This window comes from Ambystoma mexicanum, chromosome 3q, assembly GCF_040938575.1.
Source record: "Ambystoma mexicanum isolate Mex_15411 chromosome 3q, UKY_AmexF1_1, whole genome shotgun sequence".
Classification (NCBI taxonomy): domain Eukaryota; kingdom Metazoa; phylum Chordata; class Amphibia; order Caudata; family Ambystomatidae; genus Ambystoma; species Ambystoma mexicanum.
In genome coordinates this window covers 50264217-50282211 of record NC_090926.1, presented here as the reverse complement: position 1 = coordinate 50282211, position 17995 = coordinate 50264217, and the positions used below count along the sequence as shown (strand labels likewise).

The following is a 17995-nucleotide window of genomic DNA, read 5'->3' as shown; positions in this document are numbered from 1 at the left end:
CAAAGAAACATCAAGTTACAAGTAACCCAGAATAACGCCATCAGAGCCGCCCTCAACATCCAGAGGAAACTTCACATCTCGGATACGAGACAAAACCTGTATTGGATCTCGGTTGAGCACAGGATATCTCTTAAAACACTGGCGCTAACACACAAGGCTCAAGCGAACCTCGCCCCAGTCTACCTTGCTGACCGGTTTACTCCACACTCTTCCATTAGACCCTTGAGATCTGCTCAAACTCATTCTCTAACCATCCCCAGATTTCAACTGCAGAAAGCCGGTGGATCCAGGTTCCCTGTACTGGCTGCTAAATTGTGGAACACACTACCCACCAAACTTAGATCTGAACCATCCTATCCACGATTCAAGAGTAAAGCCAAACTCTGGCTTCAGGAGCTTGACTCATCTGCATCACGTTCTTAAGGCATACTCTGCCCTGTTTGTATGATCCCCTATTCATTAAGGTATACTCGGCCCTGATTGTATGATCCTCTTTCTCTCTTCGTTTCCTTCGCAACTACAGTGACTACACTTGTATTTTGGCACCATGCTGTCCCCTTTGTTCCTGGTAATTACTGTATATGTACCTGACCGTACTCTTTATCTGTTTAGAACATTGTATGCATCATCTTTGTAACTTATGTTAAATACTGTATATGTACCTGACTGTAATCTTTACCTGTCACGAACACTTTATGGATCATCTCTATAACTTATGCACTTCCAAAGAAATGCACCCAGATGCCCTAGGGCCAGGTGCGCAATACAAATAAAATAAATACAAATACAAATACCCCCTTGCCTATCACTTGGCAGAGGTTATTTCCATTGGATGCATCTCGAACCAGTAGCAAGCATTACACATATTCCTCCTTTGTAGGAGTCTTTGACAAGAGCAATCAGCAACAAAACAACTTGTAGCGTCCCTCACTCCCAGTTCACACACAGGAATCGCTCATGAAAACCTGAAGAGGTCCGCTTTCCGCGGTGTGCACGTGTGCATAGAGAAAGTTTGTGAGAAGCTCTGCAGTGAAAACACACGTGGCTGCAATAACACACTGTGGGCCTCATCACGAGTTGGGCGGTAACGCAGGTGGTATTACTGCCGGCGGTATCAGCCCTACCGCCAAACCCCCCGGCGCTATTAGCGCCGGATCACTGATTTGGTGGTAATGGAATTCCCCATTCCCCATTCCCCACTGAGCCCATTCGGGAATGCCCCATTCCCCATTGGGCTAAATGGGGAATTTTTGCGCTCTTACCGCCAGCAGATTTCCCGCCGGCGGTAATAGCGTGAATTTTCGGCGGATTTCTACCCAGCTCAGAGCTGGGGAGAAATCCGCCCAAGCCCTGATTTGGCGGACCCTTAAATCCGGCGGTAATAGCGCGACCGCCGGATTTAAGGGTTACCGCCAAACTCGTGATGAGGCTGTCTTAGTGTGCCATAAATTAGCACGTGTGCCTGACCAACATGAGGTTTGTATACCCACAAACGGTAGAGACAGTCCTTTCCGGGCATCACACCCTCCCTGGTTCCCAATGAGCACTTAACTGAGGCCTTGGGGGGCCCGACTGCACCAACCAAGGCAATGCTGAATCCGCGTTGAACGGTCACGCCGCCATCTGTCTGCTTCATTCCAAGTGAGGGATAAGACTTCCCATAACCGGCATCAGGTCTGCCGCCAGTGTCCTACCACCTTCTCACCACCGCAGCCCGGATCTTCAGACCTCCGTCACCTGCTCCCCTCCAGCCCGTGCCTGCCACGCCAACAATCACCAACAAGCAGCACGGGCCGGGGAGGGGTTAAAGTAGCATGCGCGAGCGTGTGCATGCATCGGTCCACAGAAAACCCATGTCCTCATGGGAAATGGAGTCTTCAGGCTGTCTTAGCCTGCAAATGTAGTCCTTGGTTTCTCAAACAACCCATTTTCCTAACACTGTAGCTGCTGCTTAACCAAAGTGTGTGATCCTCGGCAAATAATTTTATCGCACAGGGAATTAACTAAAAACATTGTGAGTTCTCAAAGCCTGCAATCTTTTAAACATAATACAAAGCAATAGATATTTCTACAGCTAGTGACATCGGGGGTGAAAAAATCACTGGTGACCCGGGTCTCCCATACATGCAGTAACTAGGACCAACCCTGCTTAGCTTCAAAGCGAGGAAAAGGCCAGCCCCTGCAGGCTGTGGTGCCTAATAAGTGAGGCAAAGTTACATGACCTCTTAGAGCAACATGGCCTTAGGGGCCCAGCACCAACCTCACTTTAAAGCTAAGCTGGGTTGGTCCCAGTTACTGCATGGATGGGAGACAGACCACAGTTTGGTGCTGTGAATTTTCACCATTGTAAATAGCTAATAACACACTAAGAAAACACATGGCATCTGCTTCCTTTTTAAACTGTCCTATTGCCTGTCCTTGAAAGGTTTGCACTCAGAGACCATTTGTTTGCCTTTTGCTTAATTGCATTCTGGTATTTGTAGTCTGCCAGTGAAGGGGGTTGGGGGGTAATGGCACAATTGTACATGTGTTGCCTAACATTGTTCAATAAGGATTTATATATTGGAGTGATACATTGGAATGTATACTTTTCAAGTTATTTTTATAAAGCAGAGTATTGTTGAAAGCCAGACATGAGGGTGAGGAGGGGAAATGATGAAAGGGCAAGTAAGTCATGAGTATTTGCCCACAATCTGGAAAGAGTGTTTGTAATCCTGGACACGGGTTCCAGTTATTCTCCCCTCATCGTGGCTGCTTTTCAGGGCACAACTAAACGATACATGGGGGTGAGGGCGTAACTTTTTTCAGAGGGCGTACGCAAAAAATTGAGTTTTTAAGGTTGGCAAGCTTGCTCAAGTATTTGGCTACCAGGATTGTACTCAGGTTGTCATGTTTCCAGTGCAGACGCTTTCCCACAAGACCACAACCACTTGTTTCGTATTGGGATTTTGTTTATCAGGGAATATTTCACGACAGATCCCTGGGTTTAAAAGGTGAGGACCATTTATACTTTGCACACATGTTTATTGGAACATTTCCTCTCTCAGGTTATTTTACTGGTGTTTATTACTTTTCTAAAAAGTCCAATGCAATGTTGTCAATTGAACTACATTTGTATATTTCACTTTAAGATATATGTTCACTTACTGTGCATGTATTCATGGGTGCCAGCTTTTGATTTTCCCTATGGGTGCAGTAAGTTCCTGAGCATATGCTATTCTTGCAGCCGGTCATTTTCTTTCCTGTTTCCATGCTGCTTAAATGTAGTTAGTTGGTGTTGTGCAATGTATCACAACAGTCATCACGAGACCAGCCATAAAACAAGGGGCTCGGAGCACGATGCTTAACCAAATTGTGTGGTCCATGGAAAATAATTTTATCTCACTGCGCATTGCCTAAAAACATTGAGTTCTCAAAGCCTGCAATCTTTTATACATAACAATACCACTGTCAAAACAGGGCAACATCAGTTTGTGATTGATGAATGTCTTTGAGCGATGGCTTGCAAGTGTTTTAAAATATAGAGTGGCTCTGCCCAGTGGCCCTGGCCAAAGGCCATGGCTAGTGGTCTGGTAGCATTTAAAAATGGACAGTGGGTGAAGACTATGCCAGTGGTCTGGAAGCGTTCTAAAAATCTATGAAATCACAAAACCCTTGAAATTCAAGGAAAACACTTAAGTTGCAGGGACGTTAAACTGAGCAATACATTGTAACAGAACCTTTGAAATTCAAGAAAAAAACTTTAGTTGCAATGACGTTAAGGTGCGAACTTAACGCAACAAAACCCCTGAAACACAGCTTAAGCCACCTTAACTTTGCGTCCCCTGTTGCGCAGCCTATGACCACAACTATGACATCACAGATCACATCACTGATGCAATCACTGGTGACAACACTAGATCAATGATGGAATTAGAGATAACATAATTTATAAGTTAGCTCATGAAAACTTTGATTACCTTAATAACAATTTAGGCCATGAAAAAGGCTGGGGTCACTAAGTTAGTGTTCAAAATTACCAATGTGCATGGTAAAAAGCCATGCCTATTAGCCCATCACTGCTTTAAAATATACAGTGGGCAAGGTTGAAAGCTGTAGTCAGTGGCCATGGCTAAAGGCCATAGCAAGTGCCCATTAATATGCTAGAATATACAGATGGCACAGACAAAGGCTGTGACACTGGCTAGTATTGTGTTGAAGACCATGGCTAGTGGCTGGTTAGTGTTGTATAATACACAGTGGGCACGGCCGAAGGCCATTGCTTATTGCATTTTATTATTTTAAAATATACAGTGGATATACAGTGGACATGGCCAAAAGATGTACAAACTGCTCAAGGTCAAAGGCCATCGCTAGTGGACCATTTATATGTTAGAATATATATGGGCACAGACAATGATGGTGGCCACTGGCCAGTATTGTGCTAAAGTCCATGGCTAGTGCCTGATCAGTGTATATAAAATACAGTGGACATGGTTGAAAGCTCTATCCACTGTAAAGGCCAAAATCTACGGTTGGTAGCCTGTTAGTGTTTTAAAACATTCAGCGCACATGGGTGAAGGTTGTGAACACTGCTCATAACTGAGGGCCATGACTAGTACCTATTCATGTGTTCAAATATATTTGGCCATGCACAATGACCATGGCTGAAGGCCATGCTTAATGCCAGTTACTGTTGTACTGTAATTAGTGATGTTTGTTTGGTTGTTTGTTTATTTATTTGTTAATGTGTGCCAAACCCTTAGGTAGACGGGCGCAACAGTACACTAATTCTCGAAGCTTAGTTACAGGCAGGTACATGCATGTGAGTACAATACAATATAGTACAATACGCTATAATACAGTGTATAATACAGGTTATAATACAAGATATAGCTGATCAGGTGCAAGTCAGGATCAGACCAGGCATTTACAGGGTGTGCATATTGGGTAAGTACATATTAGAGCAGCATATAGTACAGTATCTAATACAGGATCTAGCTGATCAAAGGTGCAAGTCAGGGAACTGATCTAAGCATAGTCTGGATAGAGGGTAAAGGTGGAGAGTCAGAGATAGGATGAGGAGGTTATAGGTTATTGGTGCGGAGCCAATTAATAGCATTGTGTCTAAATCTGGCATAAGGTAGTGGGCGTCTAAGGTCAATAGGGAGGGAGTTCCAGGATTGCGCAGCTTTGACTGGGAAGCTAGTTCCTCTGGCCGTAGTCAGCTTGAATCGAGGGGTTTCGAGCATGAATGAGTTGGCAGATCTGGTAGGTCGGGTCGGGATTCTCCTCGAGATTTTATCCCCTAGGTACGAGGAAGCTACGTTGTTTAGGCATTTGGATGTGATGGAGATAGTTTTTAAGAGGATTCTGTCTTTTATTTTTAGCCAGTGGGTCCCTTTCCTGAATTTAGTGATGTGGTCTCTAGTTGGGACATTCAGCGCTGCTCTTCGTGTCATCAGTAATGTGATCTGTGATGTTATCATTGTGGTCATAGGCTGCGCAACACGGGGTGCGAAGATAAGGTGGCTTTAGCCGAATTTCAGGGATGTTGTTGCGTTTAAGTTCTCACCTTAACGTCCCTGTAACAAAAGTTTTTTCCTTGAAAAAAAAATTATATATATATATATATATATATATATATATCCCTTCCCTCTTAGGATGTCTGTGCATTGGGACCTGAGCATGTGCACAGATATACTTGCCCTGAGTCCTGGATAAAATTCGCTGGGGCTCTGGCATGAAGTCATTTTACTGTGCATTAAAGTCCAGAGACTGTGCAAATCAGTGTATATGCTCCAATGTTACAAGAATTGTAATATAAGGGCGAAATGAGTATTATGAACAGCCTGCATTGTGTACTTAGTGATTCAAGCACGCATTCCTTTTACCACAGACATATTTGTCAAATACAGATCTGTGGTCATTGCTATGTTCTCAAAATGCTCTTTGATTTTATGCAAAGCAGGCTCGTACCTCCAATGGTGCTATTTGTGCCCCTTTCCATTTCTCATAGAGGTATTTTGAAAGAGGACAATCTGAATGCACATTCTTTCCATCTTGGAATAATAACCTTCTTTCAGAAAATAATGTATATAGTTTGTCCAAGTTTTCATAAAGTGCTTTGCTCAGGAAGGCATGTGAATACTGGAAGTGATACTCAGAAAAAAAACATTGTAAAAGTTTAAAAGAGCCAGTTGATAATATAAATACAATCAAATAATGTATTTATTAATAGTTGCTTTTGCAGACAAAAAACACAGCTTCCGCTCCCCCGCTCTCCAAAATATTTGTTTTTTGTTCTGGTCATGTAGCTATAGGCAACGGCTGGGGTGGCTCTAGCAAACATGCATCGCATATGCGACTCCCACCCACATAGAGTCAAATAAAGAGTGAGATAGAAACAGACAGAGACGGAAAGAGAGCAAAAGCGAAAGACAGAGCGAGCAAGAAAGGGAGAGAGGCCAAGCCATGCGTTCTAGTGTGGAACCTTGTTTGCAACACCAGCCTGATAGCCTACAGTATGCCATGTCTTGCTGTGGAGGATCGCAGCGTTCTCCTCATCCACAAACAAAGTAGTACAAACCCAACACTGATTTATTGGTTGCATTTGGGATGTGTGCTTAAAGAACCTAAAGAACCTAGGACTTTGTGTCCAGTCTGTTCTAATTGGGTCGTTAGGGAAGTGTCCCACTATCTAGGTTCTCCTGCGACACCCACACCCACAAATCCTACCAACTAGCGCATTGATTGGGGTGTGTTTCCCACCAGTCTTTTTTTACTCCACATCCACACTTTACTTTTAGTGTCCAATGGAAGATTCGAAGTGATACTAGGCTGACCGACACAACATGTATGTTCAACATTTTCACATTTTGCCTTGAGATCCTACTTTTGATAACTTTTATTGGACTCATGAAAATATTATGCTGAGGTGGTAAAATGCATTCACTTTCAAAGTCCCATAGACTTCTTCATCAGACGGTGGTCACATAGTGAAATTAGCAATAAAAAGACACTAATGCTGGACATTTCTTAGACAATGAGAGACTTTTTCACCTTAAGCTCCATTAGATGCGGGAACAGTATGCATGGAATTCAGTCCTTGGACAGAGCCACCTTATCTACAGAGCAACACATCTGGGTAGTAGGACAGACACATTATAGTACTCATTGCAATACAATTCACCATGTTACTAGTGGTTGGAATCATATATTGAGCACGCATGCGATATTTGCAGAGAATTGTTGCACGCAATGTATCTACAAATGTAAGTACAAGAAGCCTTACAAGTGAGTCAGGGTACGTACACAAAGATATTCATGGTATTGTAGGGCAATCCTAAAATGTAAGATTTAAAAGCATAGAATTTGAAAGTAGGTTGTGTTGCTTCGAATGTACCTCACAAAGAGTATAACATTGCACCAGCTTAAACTCCATTGCTCTGGTGCTGGCAGGTCTTACCTTGTCCGATGCTGGACGCAGGCTGGCTCTGCGTGACATCAGTTCCTGCTGCCCTGGACTTGTGGCCTAGACAAAGAGAAAAGGGGAAGTAACAATCCGGACAACGACATACCTTTATTATGTGCCTAGGACTACTGAGGAGACCTCAGGTACAAGTTTATTGCTGAGTGTCTTATACATATTTAGGTATGAGCTGTGATGCAGTGTGATTAATAGAAGACTTGAGACTCTGGTTTCAAGTTAATGACTTTTTTTTTATTTCACACACGGAGGGGCTGGATAAAGGCCTATCAGATGTGGATAAACTGAAGCAAGGTTTACCAGGATAAATAGTGTCAGGATGGAGGAGTCACCAAATCGGTTAAACACGGGTTTCCATACACAGCCTAGTGTCTAGGCTTCAATTTCCTATGGTTACAGTTGCAATGTCTCTAGTCTAAGTAGGATCCAAGGTCCAAGTCCCACAATCTCTTACGCAGAGTATCCTACTCTATTTTTAATTTTTAAGAATAGGCTCCTTCGTAGTTCCCTATAGTTGCTTACTGGTCTCCGCAGGTCACATTACCAGACCCTTGGAAGTTGCCATAACACACACCCATTATCACGATAATGTATTATTCCCCCTTTCTTTAGGGGATAGCCAAGACTACTAGCAGAAACATATTTCTCACCCCATATCTCGATGCTTGTCAGACTGAAGTTATTATCACCCACCAACCAATGGTTGCCTCCCCTGGCCTTGAGCCCACTTCTGGTTTGGTGACACACTTTCTCTAGATCTTTGGCCTTGCCGGGGTATAAGTTATATGCCCTAGGTGGCAAGCAACAATTGCTATGTTTTGCTGGCAATTGCATGTGCTTTCCAGGGTCTGGGCTTCAGACCCCAGCAAGCTGATACTCATTCCCTTTCCCTTGCCACTCTCTGGCCAGGATCAGCAGGCTCTCTAAAACATGTCTCCCACATTGCTTGGCTCATCTAAGGATTGAGGTATAGCTCTGATAACTTGCTTACACCTCCAGTCCTACTCCCACTGTTGCTCCTCTCTGGATCACCTTCACAACTTCACTCTCTAATATCCATTGCCCCAATTTGTACTCTACAGACTTTCTTAATGGCTCTAATTATGTATTGGATTGATCAGTCTGTACTTATATTACCTGCGTGTACCCAAAATGGATTGGGTCTCTTTTTTCCTATCTCACCACAATGCGTTTAACCTTTGCTTCTTATCCCTTTCATGTGTTTCATAAGGGTCTTCTTCCTCATGTTTCCTAACTGCTTGGTAAGACTGTGGCCAAAGGCGTAAACAGCACAATTGCTAACTAAAGGTCAGGCAGAAATGTCATAGTGCTCATGCGGCTCCAAACCTCTAGCCCCTTCTGTGCCAGTAAATGATCTGAAAATTCTCTGTGCATAAGTGGTTTGCGAGTTCCCCAGTAGCACTGTGATGCTCTATGTGCGGAGAGTATGTCTACTTTTGTGCATGCAGGCTCACAAACCCTATGCCTCTGCTGCTGCGTGCTTTCTATGCTTTCTTCATTTCTGCCACTACTATCTGTCTCCGGCCAGCTGGTGGGCCTAATGTTCCTATAGTGTGCCTGGTTTTAATATGTGGAGTTTTGGGGCATCATCTGGTGTGAGCAGCAGGGGAGAGCAAGCAGGTCATGGGGTATCCTCTGTCCCCTGCCCGCATGGGTTACATCGCAGAGGAGACGGTAGTGGGCCAACTCATCGCGCCCGTTCCACCACATTTCATATAGGGCCGTTTCGCTGCACTTTTCTCAGCATTTATACGGGTTATGCAGGGTTAGGGATTTCTTTAATATTTATGGGTAGTTGGGGGTTGGGGAAAGGGTGGAGGTGTTAAAAAGGGATAAGGGCTTAAGTACCTGCTGGGGGACACAGGAAAGGTCTCAGTGTTTACTCAACGCTTCTTTAACAATGCATGTGTGGTAGCAAAGAGATGTGTACTTAAACACTGGAAGTATAAATATTCCCCCAGCTGTGAAGAGTGGCTGCGTGAATGTGTATGTCAATGAACGAGAGGAGGGATTTGTTCTAACAGTACCATCTACGTGCCATCCCAAGGACATCTGGAATCTGCTTAGACTGTATTTGGCAGGCACCATCTCTGACGGTGCCAAAGGTGGAGTCGCTGCCTCCGACTGAGCTTCTTATGCTTCATGTGTTTTCCATCCAGGTTAATGCACCACATCGGCTGCTGCTAATTGTTATGCTCCGATGAAGATGCCTACACATGTGCACACTTTAATTATTTTGTTACTCAGCACTGCGTGCCGCTCGATGTATGACTGTCTTATAAATAAAGCTTATAAAAAGAATAAAAAAAGGATAAGGGGTGCTTGCCCCCACAAAATAGTGCAAAACAGCCACAGTGAGTTGGCCCACTATGAAAGGCCCCAGATTTGAGCAGACGTCATTCCCTGATCCTCAGACCCCCGTGACCCTACCCTTCAAACTTCATACATGGGCTTTCAGCCCAGACCTTTTAGGGGTCCTCAGCTGGATAGGATCACCAGGGAGGCATGTTTTATATACAAATAGGACTACTGGAAGATTTCGGATTGTATATAAAATGGAGCATAGAGGAGGCAAGTTTTGTAAGGTAGGCAGTAGGATCTTGGCGTTCAAGGAAGCGCGGAACAAACGCGACATTGGAAAATGGAGAGGCACTCCAAATCATTCATTTCAAGAGTGTAAACTGTGACACATTTAGTAGTATCATCACTGATTCCCTGGAGGACAGCTTCTCTTACGTGGCCAGGGAAAGGAAGAAGCTACCTGACTCTGACCCTGGGGGTGGCTATCTGTGGGAGGACCATGCAGGGAAGGACATACAGCTGGGAGACAGAGAAATACTAAATCCGAATAATCCATTGGTTGTAATTCTTAATGACACCCATGTGCCTTTGCAGCATTCCTATATGGCTTAGAGTGATGTAGATAGAGAATGCCTGGGCTTTCATGGCTAAGAGCCTTATTTCCCTCCACCCCTGGTATAGTACTGAGACAAGGAAGAGGGATGGAATAATGAGGAGGACCAGAAACGGTAAGCCAATGGTGCGTTCTACTCTTTGGAAAATGCTAACCAATGTTGGGACATTTAAAACTGATGCACCTGAACAGCACACGGGAGAAAAGGCAGAGGAGAATATTAATAATCTGCTATTTCCCAATGAGTACCAAATCCTCGGTAGAGAAAAGCTTGTCATCTCCTTAGGTCTCTGAGTAAAAATACCCACAAACACAGTAAGTTATCTTATGCCCAGCGACAAAAATGACAGGATGGGGAAATTGAGAGCAATGCCTCTCCTTGCTTGTGGCTATGAGATATGAATCACCCTCTTAAACTTATCATGGGGTACTACAATGCAGGTTTAGAGAGGCGAGTTGGTAGGACAAATAGTGTATGAAAACCTATGGGAACCTCCCTTCCAACAAAACTCTAAGACGGGAGATGGTGAAAACTCAGAGAGACAACCCAGTGGGCAATGGGAAAAAGAAATGTTTTGTATGACTCAAAGTTGGAGACAGAGTTAAACTCTAACGCTAATCATGATTATTCAGAGTCAAGATTTTCTTGGGAAGGAATTAAATCTCCAAATACCCCAATATCACAAGAGACCCCTCTCCTATCGGGAATTGAAAATTGTAACTCTCCAAAAACTACAGCCTTAAAAACTCTGGAAAGTTCCTACCTTCAGGAGACAGAAATTCTGGAGTTTAAACTTCACTGTCCTCCCACAGGGGTGACAACATTATGGGACTGGGAAGAGATGAAAATGACCCTCTACCACCGTAGAAGGTTAAAACACCTGAACAACTGAGGGAGTATTCCCCGCCAACCTTACAAATTTATGAAACCCTGGTTAGCACACCTGCCAAAGAAAGTAACAGCCTTCCTGATTCCTGTAAGAGTATTTAGCATTATAGCAATGCACCAAATACTCTTACATTCCCCAACATGTTTGGAAAACTCAGAAGATCGTCCTCCGTTGATAAGCAAGAGACTTGTGAGAATCCTCATTCAGAGAACTCATACCAAGAGTGCCTTCAAGAGGAACTAGAAGAGGGGGACCCATCTGATCCAGAGATAAGCCACTGTTGTTTCCTGCAGTCAGTCAGAAAATCAGGAAAATCAGAGTCCTCCTCTGACAAATAGATCTACCCAAATATCATTTCCCATGTTACCGGAAAGGACTTCTGATCTCTCTTTGACAGGTGATAGATAGGAAACCATCCCTATCACAAATGAAAAGGTCCCCACATAAGTTCATATTGGAATATAAAAAAAGGAAAAGATACCACTCTACCTTTTCCCATCTACCATAAAATACGAACTAGATCCATCATGGGAAGAATTTGGATTCCCACCAATGTACTACCCAGTAGAACAGGAGAAGCGAGCAATGCCTACCTTGGGAACCCCACTTTGTGATTTACAAAGACCGGAAACACATGATAGACCTAAAAATAGTGGGTCTGGTTCAGACGTTATAATGAAAGGGCGTGAAAAGGAAATTGTCCCATTCCTTATACCACCATCCTCTATATCAGACCAACAATGTTATTCATGTGATGAATCTGGAGAGCTAGGGAAATGCTGCCCATCAAACAGGGGAGATTACCCAACTATACCATCATTAAAAGAACACCACCAAGAGAAGGGAATTAGAAATCCACTGCTGAACCCTCTTATGTCAGCATCCTCCATAGTCAGCCCAGTTAGATAACAATCAGCTGGGAAGAGAACCTGAGGAAATCCCAACCCAAGGAGAAGAAAAGAAAAATTGGAAGAATAAGACCAGATTTCTCTATATGAAAGGTAACACTATATACCAGCTACCTGTCACGATTCAACAAAAACAGATATGGGTCCAATTGGATTGTGGGAGTAAAAAGTGTGCCATCAGGCCTTGGTTATTACCTAAGAATTGTAGAAGGGCCAACACAGAAGGACATTTGTTGTGTCCATGGACATATTGAGACATACCCTTTTGTAAGGTTTCCTATTGCTGTTTTGGGAAATGAAACCTGGCTGACAGCGGCTGTGATCCCACAATTACTAGCCCAGATAGTTATAGAGAGTAACATACCCCAGTTTGACAAATGGGTGTCTCAGATGGCCCGAACAGGGATAATTATAAGAGCTAAAAAGGGTAGAACTAACCTTTTGATTTAAACATCCCCTTCGAAGTTCAGGGAAATCTCATCTTCCTTTATAGAAGGATAGTCCAAAACAGTAAGGCGTTGGTCTCTTGACCATCCATTTTGTCAAGAATGCCAAAATGGTGAGGAACCGGGGAAAGGGGATTACCTATATCACTTTCCGCTAAAGGACAAAGAGATCAACAACCCTAGGGGAAGGGTATGTGATATATTTTGCAACATTGTCACTAATTCCCTAGACGAAAGCTTCTCTTGCATGACCATGGAAGGAAAGGCAGAAGCTATCTCACTCTGAACCTGGGGGTAGCTATCTGCGAGAGGACCATGTAGGGGAGGACAAACTGCAGGGAGACAGAAACATACAAAATCTGAATAATCCTTTAGCTCTAATTCTTAATGACACCCATGTGCCTTTGCAACATTCCTGTATGGTTTATTGTGATGTAGATAGAGAATGCCTGGGTTTTCATGGCCAAGAACCTTATTTGCCTCCCTCTACTCCCCCTTTGTATAGTACTCAGACGAGGAAGAGGGATGGAATAATGAGGATGACTAGAAGCAGTAAACCAATGCAGCGTTCCAGTCTTTGGAAAATGCTAACCAATGCCGGTACATTTAAAACTGATGCAGCTGAACAGAAGGCGGGAGAAAGACGGAGACGGCTGCTGAATCCAACTTGTTCTGATGCTGGTTGGGACACCAGAGGTGAGCAGACTGTAGGATGCAGCACAGAGGCTGACGAGAATGGGCAGTTGGGGCCGACAAAGGCAAAGGAAGGCAAAGCAGGAACCAATCGGCTTCAGGACACACTCCTAGTCAGAGGTCGGAGAGCAAAGAAGACGGTGAGACGCGAGGAACCCCGAAGCTGCCAGTTAAGACCAGCAAACCCAGTGAGAGTGAATGGGACACCTGGAAGCTTCAAGGCTTATGCCACGTACCGTTGACAGCGTAAGAGAGCCTTATTAAAGGAACAGGAATAGTTCTTAAGAATACGAACATTGTTAAGAAAGGGTCAGTGACCCAGTGCTTGAAAAGCATTATTTCCTGGATGCAAGAGAGAGTGAATGGAGAATGGAAAACCTTGGAAGGATAGTGAACCAGGCAAACAGTGATACTGTGGCTTACTTGAAAACGCTATATCATTAAATTAGCCCCCATTTGGGTAGCATGGTCATATGGGGGGGACTTTAATTGCATGTTGCACCCAAAAATGGACAGGTCAGATACCAAATTAGACAAACCTACCCCTGCCGCGTGAATATTACAGGCCTTGTTGAGAGATTTCAGGCTAGTAGATATTTGGAGGCAGCAACATCCAAATGACAGGCACTATTCGCACTATGCTGCCCCACATAAACTGTATACGAGACTGGATTATATGTTCACCACCCTGAAACTTGTGGGGGAAATGACTGGCTCAGAATACAAGGGTTGCATACTATCGGACCATTCCCCTTTGGTCCTGGCCTGGCGACACCAGGCCCCCAGAGCCAAGATTCCCACGTGGAGGCCGTGGCTTTCCGAGAGGACCTCAGGGAGGAAATAATTGGATATTTTGACAATAACACAGGGAGCGTTGTGTCGGAGGGAACCTTATGGGAGGCCTTCAAGGTGGTAGTCAGAGGGGCAGCCATATCCAAATCTAGAGGGCTCCAAGGGGGGATAGAGCGAGAGCTGCAAGAGACTGAGCTGAAACTAGAAGAAATTATGCAGAAGAGGAGCCCCTCACAAGGGGACGCTGAACAGGAGAGCCAGTTACCACAGGCGTGTGTGGGACTCTGGGAGAGGCTTTGCAATCTGAACTACAAAAAATATGTTGAGAGGCAGCACGCAGGGGGGGATAAACCGGGGAGGCTGCTCGCATGGCTATACAAAAACGAGACACCGAGGCCTGCGATCAGGGAGATACTGGGGAAAGAGGGTCAGGTCTGGAACACCCAAGAGGGAGTGAACAAGGGATTCAGGGACGTCATTTAGGGGTCGCCAGAGGTCGCAATTGTGACCTCTGAGGTCTCCCTTGCGACCTTTGTGGTCCCCCTTGCGACCTCTAAAATCAAAAGCAAAAAAAAAAGGTGTTTTTTGTTTTTGTTTTTTTTTTATTGCAAGCTCCTGCGCTGTGGCCAGCACCATATGGCTTTTTGGTTCTGGAGTGGCTGACTTTCTTGTTCAGGCCCCTTAAAAAAGAAGAAAAATAAGAACCTGAGTGCCACAAGTCTAACACTTTCAGCACTAACCCTAAATCAGAAAGAATAGGAATACAAAATAATGTGTCTTTCTGGAATTCTAACAAAAGTTCCTAGACTCATTAAAGGTTTATTTCAGGCACACTTCAGGGGGGTGAGTCACTGATTTAGTCTGTTTTTAAACGCCTCAACTCAGCCTTTCATTATTCTGAGGTCGATAAATGAGTACCAACACCGGCTGGGTGATATTGGGTGTATATTTTGTCTATATAAAGCACTTAAGCGCAAGTGCTATATAATAACACATCATTATCATTTGGTCATGGACGTCTGCTTGCATTCACAGTAATTTGGTAACATGGGCCTATACACACTGATCTTAATGATACATATGGCGATCCATTCTTGTATGAAATGTACATCACATTATAGTGATATCGTAACCATATTTTTCGTAGTGTAGAATGCTATGTGATGCCACTTCCTGTTTTGTCAATGGTTGAAAGGTTGTGTTCCATCACTTCCCGCAATATCACTTCGGGGTGGGGTCAAATGAGATTGCTTCCTGTGATGTCATCAGGGGTCATGGGTCGTGTGATGTCACTTCCGCTACCCCAGGCATTTTGGTGAAATGACGTCTCTGCAGGGATTCTATAGATTCTATAAACGTTTGTATGAAGATGTAGGAGAGACCACAGAGCAGAAAATACAGGAAACGCTGGAGGACATGGGTCTATCAAAACTGAGCAAGGAGGAAAGGGAGAACCTGGATTCCCCCATAACTTTAGAGGAATTAGAGACGGTTGTGTTACACCTGCCCACGTGCAAGGCCCCAGGGACGGATGGCCTCCCGAGCGAATTCTACAAAACGTACAGGCTGGAGATGCTCCCCCCACTGCTAGCAATGTTAAACAAGGCCTTCGAGAGGAATCTCGAAGGCCTGCCGGAATCCATGAGGGAGGCAATAATCATCCCGCTCATTAAACCCAACAAGCCAAGAATGGATTGTGGGTCATATAGACCCCTGTCCAAGTTAAATCAGAACAGCAAAATCCTAACAACAGTGCTTGCTAACCGACTGAAAAAGGTGATTACCAAACTCATTCACCCTGACCAAATGGGTTACGTCCCAGGCAGGAACATAACGAATAACCACAGAAGGCTGCACCATGTCATAGAACAGGCTAAGAATGACCCTGCTGAAATAGCAATAGTCTCACTAGACGCAGTGAAGGCCTTCTACTCGGTAAGGTGGCCATGGATGCTGGCGGCCCTGAAGGAGTATGGGATGGGGCGAAGTTACCTGCGCTGGGTAAAAATGGTGTACAGCTCCCCAATAGCTAGGGTAAAAACCGGGGCGATAATATCGGACAAATGGCAGCTCGGCAGAGGCACGAGACAGGGATGCCCATGGTCCCCGATGCTGTATATCCTTGCTCTGGAACCATTGGCTATCTGCCTAAAACAGCAATACGAGGAAATAGGGGTACATACTAAAGGGGGGGGCCGCACCAGATATCGCTGTATGCGGAAGATATGCTGCTATATCTGCGCTTCCCAGAGGAGAACTTGCAATATGTCCTAGAGGTGATGGAGAACTACGCCACCCTCTCGGGCATAGCAGTAAACCTGGAAAAGTCATGCATGTTCCCCCTGGGCAGGTACACGGAAACCCCAAAGGGTACTTTGCCCATTCTACGGATACCATGGCAGACCAGAACATTACGCTGCCTGGGGATAAATATATACCATACGATCGCAGATGAGAAGAAACATAACACAGACAGGGCGGTGGAAGGTATTAGGAACAGCATGCAGTTCTGGGCAAAACTCCCCCCTGGCAATGGTGGGGAGGGCGGCCCTGCTCAAGATGGTGGTCCTACCCAGGCTGTTACACTTCTTTGCAAATATCCCGAGTATGCTACCCAAACGCTTCTTCAACAAACTCCAGAGCTTGTGTCGAGGCTTCCTATGGCACAACTCTCGGAACAGAATAGCTCTATGGAAATTGCAGAATATGTACGATCGGGTGGGCATCAATTTGCCGAACTTTGAGCTTTATCACCCGGCAGGGCTGTTACAATATGTGGTTAAATGGCTGTCGGAGGAAGAGAAGGGGGAATCTAGACTACTCAGGGGCGAATGTGAACCCTACTTCCTGAAAGAACTCATATGGCTACCTAAATCAGAGCTGCTAGGCCGCCCAGGGCTGCTGGTACTGGGCTGGGAGACGTGGCGCAAGGCGTGCCGAATGGTGGGTAGCCCGGCCCCTAGCTCCCCGCAGGTGCCATTGATTGCGCTATGCGGAGCGGACGAGCAACTAAGACGGGGCATCCGTAAATACTGGGAACCAGTGGGCCTGGCGACCCTGGGAGACACATGGCAGGAGGGGAAGGCACTGGATTTTCATGCCATAGTGCAGGATACGGTAGTTCATAGTGGGCAGTATGTCACGTACACCAGAATCATTAAACGGGTATTGAAGACATGTTCCGAGGCAGCATTAGCGGAGCCACCGGACGTGGCCATAGAGACGATGTATGACATCTCCGAGGGAGGGCATGAAATATCCCGGATATATGAAGTAATGTTGTCCAGAGTGAGTAAGGAGCTGCCCCAGTTGAGAATAGAGTGGGAGGAAGAGGCGGGAGAACGCATGCAAGACGGGCAGTGGGAGAGATTCCAGAGATACCACAAAAAGGTGTCAGAGCCCAGAGATATCACAAAAAGGTGTCCAGGAACGCAAGACTGCAGCAGATGCAGCTGTATGTCACCCACAGGGCATACATGACTCCTGAAAGGATAGCCAGATTTCGAGGCTCAGGGGTACAAAAATGCCCAAGTGTGGGGAGGTGGACGCAGGGATGATCCATATGTTCTGGGCCTGCCCGTAGGTAGGGAGATTTTGGGGAGGAGGGGTCCAGCTACGACTTTCTGAGAAGGGGATACATTTAGAGGTGGAATCTGTCTGGGCATGCATGCTGGGGGGCTTCGCTAGACCACGGAACTTAAAACACGTTTCGAAACTTAAGGACCTAGCATGCATCCTGGCCAAGAGGAGAATAGCAATGGGGTGGAAACAGGCTCACAGACCCAGATTGGAAGTATGGTGGAATGACCTCTTGAAATGGGCGGACGCTGAGACCATGGCGTGGTACGAGGCTGTCAGCAGGG

At 45.2% G+C, this 17995-nt stretch overlaps 1 protein-coding gene across 4 annotated transcripts in view; it reads right to left on the bottom strand.

Annotated features, from left to right (window-relative positions):
- TRIOBP (TRIO and F-actin binding protein) overlaps positions 1-17995 on the bottom strand; it is a 996124-nt gene that overhangs the window by 686201 nt on the left and 291928 nt on the right. For all 4 annotated transcript variants that reach the window (XM_069653056.1, XM_069653053.1, XM_069653054.1 and 1 more), the window contains one exon: positions 7448-7513. In XM_069653056.1, coding sequence (XP_069509157.1) covers positions 7448-7513 — 66 coding nt within the window. The remainder of the gene's footprint in view (positions 1-7447; positions 7514-17995) is intronic.